This window comes from Pinus tabuliformis, chromosome 7 (assembly GCF_031772625.1).
Source record: "Pinus tabuliformis cultivar Carrire ecotype Pingquan chromosome 7, CPIR1, whole genome shotgun sequence".
NCBI classification, from domain to species: Eukaryota; Viridiplantae; Streptophyta; class Pinopsida; order Pinales; family Pinaceae; genus Pinus; species Pinus tabuliformis.
In genome coordinates, this window is record NC_142293.1 from 2,024,353,765 (window position 1) to 2,024,364,511 (window position 10,747).

At 40.7% G+C, this 10,747-nt stretch overlaps 1 protein-coding gene across 1 annotated transcript; it reads left to right on the forward strand.

The window, feature by feature from the left end:
- Positions 1-9,536: 9,536 nt before the first annotated feature.
- LOC149256616 (uncharacterized) lies at positions 9,537-10,467 on the forward strand. The gene has a single exon (XM_089457474.1). The coding sequence runs from the start codon at positions 9,573-9,575 to the stop codon at positions 10,116-10,118; it is 546 nt and encodes a 181-aa protein (XP_089313600.1). The 5' UTR covers positions 9,537-9,572; the 3' UTR covers positions 10,119-10,467.
- Positions 10,468-10,747: the final 280 nt, after the last annotated feature.

The window sequence follows — 10,747 nt, forward strand, 5'->3', positions numbered from 1 at the left end:
AAACTAAGTCAACTGATTACAACTCAATATTACAACTCATTCTTATCTCTTTAACTAAAGGTTAAATTCCTCAATTAATGGAGAAACTGTTGCATGTCCTCACATAGACTTCAAGTTTGATTTTCCTTACTAATTAACTCAAGATGAATTAATTAATTAATTTTCAAACTGCTGTTGATATCAAATTCGAATTTTACTTCCATGTTTAGTCTAGGGACTGACTAAAATAAGGATCCAACCTGTACTGCTAAAAATAGAACTTTTATTTTTAGCACTTCCATTTTTCATTCCCTGTTGCCCAATCTAGCACTGGTACCCAAACTGCTATTTTTAGCATTTCTTGTTGCACATTTTTCAACACCTTTGAAGTCGTTGATGATGGTATGTGAATCTCCAAAAATATCTATGTTTTGTACACATTTTCTCTAATGAACCACAGCAAGCCCCAGAGGGAAATCATCTTTGCCATGGTGTTTGTTCTATGTCCAACGCTCCAATGCACTCTATAACAAGTATGCTCATCCAAGTGGAGCCGCTCCCCACAACCACATTTTCCTCTCTATGTCGCACCATCAAAGTATCCCGTCAGTAAAATAATGCAAGGGGATGTGAGACGCCTGGACATGTCATGGACACGCTGCCCACGCGGACAGGCTGCCCACGAAAAATACAGTGGTTTCATGCCTTCCATATTTCCCAAAGTATGAACAAGGGAATGTAGGAAATGGTACCATCCCCGGCAGCACCCCATCTTAGACAATGTTCTATAGATAAAAAATCCTGAAGGGTAATCTGTAAGAAGAAAGTATGATAGACCAAATATGTAAAGCAAAGCTACAATGAAGGAACAAGTGTGGTACCGTTTCTTCGCTCGCACAACAGAAAATGCAGCAACCTGGTCCAATAAAACCATGTTTGCACAAGTTATTCCAAGTAAGAATGTGATCGCACCATACTAGCCAACAAAATAAAATCACTTTTAAAAGCACAAATGACTTCCAAATTGTTTTATACCAAGATCGAGGGGCGTCTTCAAAACCCTGTAAAGAGAAGTGTTCATAACATTCCACCACCAAAGAGTGGCTTTTTAGACTGCCCTCCCAAGTGAGGAAATCTCCGCTTAAACTTCTGCATAAACCAGCATTCCTTAAATTGTTTACAAAAGCATTCCAAAGTCCATGCATTGCTAAAGTGCAAGCTCTATTCTATATGGCAACAAACGACAAGCTGCTAACTTGGGATAATTGTTAGAAACGTGACTAGGTTGGTCCAGGCATTTGTCCCCTCTATAAATCATTTGGTGAATCCTTTCGACATTTGTTCATCTCTTATCCATTTATTCTTTATTTTTCTAAAGCAAGAGTCGTACCTTCATTATCATTAAACCAAAAAATAATTTACATAGATTACAAACATCCAAGTGGATCCATGGACCGGGTAAAACTACCACCTAATAACCAAGGGCATCGAGTTAAGGGTGTAAACCTCGATCCCTACCAAACAAACCAGCAAAATCCTCCAATGCCAGACTCTACCAAGGCCAGCCATTCGACTCACCACAATCCGAATGGGGGACTAACACTCAAACCAAAGAAAAACCTAAATCCAAATGGAAATCAGCGTTGAGGTCTTTAATCTCCACAATCAAAACACCATGCCCGAATCAATGGTAGAGGAAGATCTTGCAGTGCCATGGAGCCCGTCTATTAACCGTGCGGACCCACTGACACACACGAAGGTTCCTGACTGTAGATCTCCCAAGCTTGATCCAACGGCAGAGGAAGATACTGCTATCCCAAAAAGCCCGCCGCTTAACCACATGGCCCCACTGACATGCTCGATGATTCCTAACCGTCGACCCTCCGAGCTTGATCCGACGGCGCAAGATCAGATGGCACAGAGCCTAAAGCCTCGCGAGTTAGCGTGTGATGAGGGCGGTATTCGTATCCACCCCTCACCCACGTATAGTGACTTGAGTGGAATCGCTCCCAAATCTCAAAAACCACTTTCTGCTTGAAAGGTGCCCGATGACCAGAAAACCACTTTGTGGGCAGAATTACTTTCCCGTGTAGAGAATCTAGGGTATTCTGACCGCCACGAAAGCCCGGAATCCGGCTTCTCACTCCATCCCCTATGCACCAGTTGATGAACCCATGTGAAGTACGGTCCCATCTCTCTGGCCAACTGCCCGGGTTGCAAAATCTGTTGGTCCACCGAAGAAGGGTAAAAATGAGGAAAAAGTAGCCACTCATGTCGAAACCGAATTATCTGGACACGGCCTCCATGGCTCTGTTACGATACACCCTCATATCTTCATCTGTTTGGCAACCACACTATTCCTTGAGTCTATTCTGAGACAACCCTTTCCAACCCATCACAACTTTGCTAATGGTACAATTCACTCCTTGGTTGGCCAATAAATCCACCAATTTGTTAGCATTCCTCCTTACATGGTTAAAACTTACTATGTGTAGGCTCGTGAGGTGTAGCTGGATCCTTTGAAATACCTAGATCAACCTCCAATGTTTTGAAGCATTTTTTGGCCTCGTGCCCCAACTGATTCTTTTGACTGAGTTAATGATTAGCTTAGAGTTAGCTTCGATAATCACATTTTTCCGATTTTCCTTCACTAGGAGTTCTGCGCATTGCTCCATAGCCATTAGTTCTACCATGTTGTTAGTGGCTCTGCCTAAATGGCAATGGAAGATGGAAATGATATTTCCCAATTCATCCCTTAACACCCCTCCAAAGCCAGCAATACCCGGGTTTCCTTAGAGGCCCCATCAATGTTATATTTCAGAAAATCGTGAGGGGGAGGATGCCAATAGTCCTGATCAATTTCCATTATCCCAACCATTCTGTCCAGGCCCTGAGGAATAAGCCCCTGCATGCCCAACTGTCTGAGAATTCTCATTTCAACATTTGAAGGTAGATTCTTAGGGAGATTTCTCACAGTCGTACTAACTGTCTCCCTAAGTTGTCTTAAGGTCTGCTCAAAAAGACATTGGAAGGATCTCTTTTCATTTTTAAAGATCCTATTGTTCCTTTCTTTCCATACATTCCAAATAATGAAGCTAGGCGTGAGAGCCCAAGCTGAGCAAAGAATTTTAGAATCAGAAAAATTTCGCCTCCAGTTGTTTAGGGTATTGATAATACTCCCTCTATCCCTGTTGGTCTTTTGGAAGATGGTGGCAAAAGAGTCCCACAATCTAGAGGTGAAGATACAATTGTTGAGGAGGTGTTCCATAGTTTCCTCTTGGGCCTCACAGAGCTGGCATCTGGAAGGCCCCAGAACCCCCTTTTTCTGAATATTGTCCCAAGTCAGAATTTTCTTATGGTAAACCAGCCACATGAAGAGTTTAATCTTCATCCAGCCTTGATGCCTCCATAGATTCTGCCAAATTCTATCCGGAGCAAGAGAATCCAGCTCAAGGAGTATGCGTTTTGCCTCCTTAAGATTAAAGGTGCCCTCATTGTTGTTGCCCCATCTTACCTGATCATGCCCCCCTATTACTAGAATCTTCCTTTGTTCCAACATTTTCATAAGAGCCTCTCCTTTAGCCTTCAAGGGGTTGTCTTCCCTGTAGAAAATATTCCTCCAGTTTCTCCATTTTCCTACATTATTGGTTTGATCCCAAAAATCTTTAACCTTAGATAACCCGATGATGTCTGTCTCAATCTTGAGGTCCTTAAAGTCCTCTTTTAATAGTATCGGTTCTTGTTGCCATTTGTCTTCAAAAAATAGTGCCAGATCTCCCTCTCTGATTTCCCAGAAGCTGTTCTTTCGTACTAAGCCTCTATTCTCCTAGGCCTTATTCCAGATATAAGAGCCCTTTATACATCCAGACATCCTTATATGATCATTAATTTTCCAAGTACTAGCATATTTTTCTTTTCAGATACTAGCCCACTGACCCTTTGGTTCTTTAATCCAACACCACCAAAATTTAGCCCCTAAAGCCTTGCTTAGAATCTCTGGATCGTCCAAACCAAGACCTCCATGATTTTTAGGTTTGCAAATCTTTTCCCAGGCTACCAAGGCCCATTTCTTTCTATTCTCCCCCTTGCCCTAGAGGAAGTCTCTTTGAATGGTTCTGAATTGTTGTAAGACTGCTTTTGGTGCAGGGAGAGTTTAAAGCATGAAAACTAGGATAGATTGAAGAACAACCTTTGTAAGCACCAATCTACCAGCCAAGTTTAAAGATCCGGTGGTCCAATTCCTAATTTTATCTTGCATCTTGTTAATCACCGTCTCCCATATGCTCTTATGCAAAGGTTTAGTAGTTAGAGGAACACCCAAATATTTTGAAGGAAGGAAATCCCTTTGAAAGCCTAGAATTTTGGAGATATTCCTTTGAATAGCAATATTGGTATTAAAGAAAAAAATCTTAGATTTGGAAAGATTAACCTCCATACATGAAGCCATGGCAAAGTCACTTAGAAGTTGTTTGTATGCTAGAGCCTCTTTGACCGTAGGGATTCCTTGCAGCATGGTATCATCCACAAATTGTTGATGAGTCAAGGACTGACCATTCTCAGAAAGTTGGAGACCCTTGATTTTGTCGTCTTCCTTAACCTGCTTGATGGACTGACCATTCTCAGAAAGTTGGAGACCCTTGATTTTGTCGTCTTCCTTAACCTGCTTGATGGACTGACCCAGTCCTTCCATCATGAGAATGAAGAGAAAGGGAGAGAGTGGGTCACCCTGCCTAAGGCCTCTTGAAGGAATAAAAGTCTCGGAAGGAGAACCATTTACCAAAATAGAAAAACTTGGAGAAGTTACTAGGGCCATGACCCATCTGACCCAATTATGATCGAACCCAAAAGCAATAAGAACCCTCCTAATATAGGTCCAATTCAGCTTGTCATAAGCTTTGGCTAGGTCCAGTTGCATAATCATTCCAGCCTTCCTATTGCTAGTCAGAGAGTGCACCACCTCCTGTGCTTGAATGATATTATTGAGAATTTGCCTGCCTTCCACATAACTAGATTGTTCCCTAGACACAAGAGTGGGCAAAAGAGGTTTGAGTCTATTGGCTACAACCTTGGATATTATCTTGTAAACCACATTGCACAATGCTATGGGTCTAAACTTATCTGGAGTTAGGGAATTATCCTGTTTAGGGATCAGAGAGATGAAGGAGGTGTTGAGTGCTTTCAGAATAGTTCTATTCCTCCTGGAATCTTCTACTACATTTAGAATGTCCTATTTAACAATATTCCAGCAAGCTTTAAAGAAATCTACGTTGAATCCATCTGGGCCTGGTGCTTTACCATTCTGCATTTCCTTGAGGACCTCACTGATATCCTCTTCAGTCACCGACCTATTGAGGTTGAAGTTATCCTCTTTGGACACTAGTCTTGGTATATGTCTTGTTAAGTCCTTAATGAAATGCTCTCTGTTCGAAATGTTTTCCTTTGCTATCCCACGGAAGTGTTGGACTAACACAACGTCTATGTCTTCGTGGGAACTGAGAAGTTGCCCTCCCTCATCCTTGATCGAAGCGATTCTATTATGGGCTCTGTTTTCCAAGGTGGATCTATGGAAGAATCTGGTGTTTCTCTCTCCTTCTTTTAGCCATTGCACTCTATATTTTTGTCTCCAAAATATTTCTTCTTGTTTACAAAAGTTCTCCCATTCTAGCTGGAGTTTGGTAGCTTTCTCATTTCTGACTTTATCAAAGCCAATTGTGATAAGGTTTTGGTTTAGTTCCTGCAATTTGTTTTCAACAGTTTTTTTTCCTTCAAAAATATTTCCAATTTCGTTCTTGTTCCAATATTTTAGCCTGCTTTTGATATGTTTTAATCTTTTGTGAAGAAGGAACAGACTTGTACCCTGAATGTGTAAATCTTCCGACCACCAACCTAAAATGTTGTTGATGAAATCTGGATGGGTAAGCTAGATATTTTCAAATTTGAAAGGTCTATTCCTGGGGGTACCTATGCCTTTGACCTCTAGTTGGACCGGCCAGTGATCTAATCCTCCAAAGGGGAGAATACTCACTGCCATTTCCTTATTATTGAGCATAAGGTCCTTTAAGATGATAAATCTATCTAACTTTGATGCAACCAGAGACTCTCCTCCTCTTTTATTGTTCCAAGTAAAGAGACCATTACTCGAAACAATGTCTACTAGCTTCATAGAATCCACAAAAGTTTGAAAGGCTAAGCAGCATTTGTTTAGCGGTCTTGTGCCCCCTTTTTTCTCCGATAGTGATTTGATCATCTTGAAATCGCCACCCAAAATCCATGGTATATCTACATATCTCGCTCTGAGATCCACTAGAGAATCTATAAACCTAAGTTTGTCTTCCATTCTCTGAGGGCCATAAACATTCGTGACCAGATAGATCTCCCTATCCCCCACAGGTTGAATAACCACGAATAAATAATTTCTAGAAGCCTCAGCATCTATTATGCCAATCTTTTGGGGATTCCAAAGAGTAAGAATGCCTCCTATTGTATTTTTTGCCTTGACTTCTAAATACTCAAAACGATTGAGCCATTTGCTATATATTTCTTTAATTTTCTGAATGGAACATTTAGTTTCCTGGATAAAAATCATATCCGGAGCTTCTTGTTTCATTATGTTACTAATTAATCTTTATTTCCCTTTACTACCTAGACCCCTGATATTCCAAGAAGTGAAATTCATCATTAAATATTTGTGAATGAGTAACTGGTTAGGTCTTTCATCTTACCTGAATCTATCATTAGCTTTCCACATTCCATCAACAGCTCATTCTACTTTTTTCTGCCTCTCTTCTTTCCTAGGCATCTAGGTGCTAATCCTGATGTGTTTTTCATGGTTTTCACTCCTTCGCTACCCTGTCTTGCAGTGCCACTTTGCATGTCCATTCCTTTAGTCTGGGTTTTCTATAAGTACAACTATTGTACTATAGTGAACTCCTCTTGAGTAACGAGTCTACCCCTCCCATGGTTCCTTGTTTCAAGAACCCTTCCAAATCTAGGTTTTCTCTCTCAAGAATCTCCTGTAGTTCATCGTCCTCCATTTCCATCTCGCTCTGGGTCATTTCCTGGTCCATGTCCAGTTCTACATTGCTCATCATAGCCTCTTTCTGTTTATTATTATCCTTTGTTTGCTCCTTGTCTTCCTCTTTCTCCTTCTCCTCTGGACTTTCCTCCATTCCCGGTTCTACTTTTTTTTCCTCTTCTTCTTCCTTGAGCACTTGGTACTTATTTAGACTAATCTGAGGCCCTTCTGCTTGATGTTGCTTAAGTCCCCTTTTGCCTCCTTTTCCTTATGGCTCACTTTATGAAAGCTGTCAGTATCTTTCATAGTGGTAGCTTTGCTCTTATTCTCCATTTTACTGAGAGGGCAATCTCTGAAAAGGTGTCCATGCTCATGGCATCTGCGACATCTAAATGGAATATGTTCATAATCAACTGTTTGAACCCATTCTTCATCAAAAACTTCCAAGATAACCTCATCCGGTAGGGCTCCAGATAGATCCATTTCCACACAAATTCGTGCAAAGGAGGTGTATTTTCCCCTTCTGGTGGCTTCAGAGACTTTGACGAAACGTCTAATCTATTTCCTATGGCTGTTAATGACTCTGTTTTCCAATAATCCAGAGGAACGGAGTAAAGCCTTACCCATACCGGAACTGAAGTGAATGTCTCCCGCTTCGAAACGAAGTTCATCATCCACGGCCTCATATAGAGGCCAGCAGCTGCAAAGAAGTAGGGCCCCCCTTCAAACACTCTGTCTTTATCCTCAATATTTGTGAAGACCACAGTGAAGAATCCCTTTGACCCAAGATGTAGGTCAATGCTTCCTTTTGGTTTCCAATGATATTTAATCCATGTCTGTAATGCTTTTTCAGTGGGCCATACTCCCATGAATTTACAAATGATAGCATATGTCCACATGTGGTCCCTATGTGCCTGCAGAGCAGGATCATTCAGAACTACTTTGGGTCTGACTTCAGTTTTGGGTTTACATGGACCCTTCTGTGCCTTGGTTTTTGCCCCCTGTTCCTTGTCGTCTTCCTCCTTTTCTTTTGTGCTATTATTCTCCTTTGATGTAATTCCCTCTTGCTCTTCTTCCATGCTTTCTTTCCCTACTTCAGCCATACCTCTGACCTCTTCTATTGGCTTCTTACCTTGGCTGGCTACAGCCTGTTTGTAGGAGGGAGTGGAGCTCCCTCCTTTGCACCCTTCCATGGAGTTCAACGCCTGCTAACGACTGTAAACCCTAGCTGTTTGTTCGGATCTTGGTCCTCATCATCCATCTCCTATCCATTCATTCACTAAGAGGGTTTATTTGTTAATTAAATAAGAGGTTGGGCTCATGGTCAACTGGGACAAACGTTCCCTTCAAGAATGTTTTCAATTCTGGTTGTCTAGTTTCTTGGTCTTGTATTTTAATTTATCATATTTGGCCGGTGAGAAATTCTCTGGTTTTTCATGGTATGGAGACTCCCTTAGAAATTGCGGGATCTATAATCATCAGAATGACCAAGGAAAACGAAGTAAAGCAGAAAATAAAAAAACTAAGGATCCTGGTTCAAGCTGTTATTGATGTTGCCATTTCTTATGGCTTCTTTCATGGGGCATGTCCGGGGATACCCGATCCGTTGTAGCAGAGTGGTGCTTTTTATTTCCTGTAATCATATGCTCATGGCAAGGGAACCAACAAGAAAATTTTGGGCTTTTGCTCTTTGTTGGAGGTTGCCAAAGAGAAGGGACTTAAAAAGCTACAGGTGTTTGAAGATTCTCTCCTTGTAATTAAAATGGGTGACATACAGATTACAGTGGAGAATCTTCGTCTTTCCCCACTTCTTCAGATCACAGAGGATTATTTTCAGCTCTTTGAATGGCTGTCTTTCAAACATGTTTTCACAGAGTTAAACAAAGAGGTTGATAGATTGTGAAAAGAAGCATTGGAGATTCAGGTTGGCACTTTCAGTATTTGGGAAACTATTTACAGGGTAACCACTGAAGAAATGGATGTTCATATATAAAGATTTCTTCAGTATATCTTGTGATGTTTATCAGACATATTTTTGTTTAGTCTTGTTGTTAAGGAATTGCGAAATAAAGGAAAACTAGCAGATAGGCTAAGCCTTTTTTGGTTTTTTTTTTTTAAGTAAAGATGTTGGAAGGAGGAAAGCAAGAATAGGATAGAAAATTATCCATGACAGAATGATATGTCCATGAAATAACAGTTGTTTAAAACCATCACATTTGTGAAAATGGATAACAGAGTTGTTTAAAAAGTTTGATTGGCTGTCTGTTTTTGAAATTCCATCCCCTCCTGAATGAGTGGGTGGGTGTGACGAAGAAAGGTCATGTGACTTTGTTCCCTCATCAGTAGGAAGAAACCGTGTAGACCGTGAACATTAATAATGGAAAGGGACAACTGCACCACTGAGGGAAAGGGCCGATACTTCCCACCTGCTTCCTCGTCCGTGGCGGGAAGCTTCAGAGCCTTTTGTGCGCAGAGCGAACGTTGGGGGCCTTTTTCTGGGCAACTGTTGCAACGCGCCGCGTGGAAATAACTGACCACTTTCCCATCTCCCTTCCCTTAAAATAACCCTCATAACCACATGAATCCGCTCATAAGTTGGAGTTGTATTGAATTAGTGTATTTGATTATGGAGCAATTGAAGATGTCAGTCTGTGCCCCATCACTAAATCAGATCAGCTGGATGAAATTGAAGAACACCACTGAAACGTCTATGCTGTATGGTGTTTATGTTGTATTCCAACTTGCAGTCTTGGGGTCTCTCTTGAACACTTACTCCGACTCTCCCTCTCAGCAGCACAAGAGTTGTGGAAATGGCATCTCCTGGGTTCCTCTGCATGTCTATCTCTCTGCTTTTGTGAGCCTATCCACTCTTCTTGCTCTCGCCTCCGCATTCATAACAGAAACCCACCTGGATTTCACACAACGCCGGCAGATCCTCTTCCAAAATTCTTCTGGCACTCTGATCAGTACAAGCGATGAAGGTATAGCAAGCGGGCGCTCTCCAGGTTCAGCCGGTTCTTTGCGTTGCAAAGACTACTTTTCGCCATACAGAGTCGCTCTCTGTATTTATGTACTTGTCTCCTTTCTCCATCTCTTCAACACATCCAGGCGGTTACTCTGCTGAATTTCTCGCTCTCTCTCGAATCTTAATTCTGTTCTCTTCTCCTGCTCACTCGGGAGTTTTAGTAGATGTATGAAATTTGCATAGATATAATGTTAGGGTTAGAGATTAAATAAATGGCTGAATCATCCTAAATATCTATTAATGTTTCTCAGACATTTTGGATTTACATTTACATTGCGAGTAGCAGCAAAATTGGGATGTAATGAATTGCGTTGGTTCTGGACAATAAAGGAAAAAGGAGGAAAAAAAATAGAAAAAGGTTAACCTCTTTTGGCTTTATGTTTTCCAAAATCCTCAATTTGCATTGTGTTAGGGCTGATGCTTTTGAATTTAAAAGTTTTGAATCTTATTTTCTTCGGCTGTGGAGGAGCCAGATTTAGTTTCCAGTGATTGTGAATAAGATTTAATACATTTGTTTTTATTTTAATAAAAACATTAGGAAGATAAGTTTTTTTTTAAACGTTTATCTAGATCGTTTACTTTTTAATATGTATACAGGTGTGTATTTCGTTAAATTTTAGAAAGTTTTTTTATTTTTAATATGTATACATACAGGTGTGTATTTTGATAAATTTTAGAAAACTTTTTGATTCTGGATTTCACCTGTATCAATTTAATATTTAATTTAA

Coding starts and splice junctions, on each gene's coding strand:
- LOC149256616 (XM_089457474.1), top strand. CDS start 9,573: ATGAATCCGCTCATAAGTTGGAGTTGTATTGAATTAGTGTATTTGATT.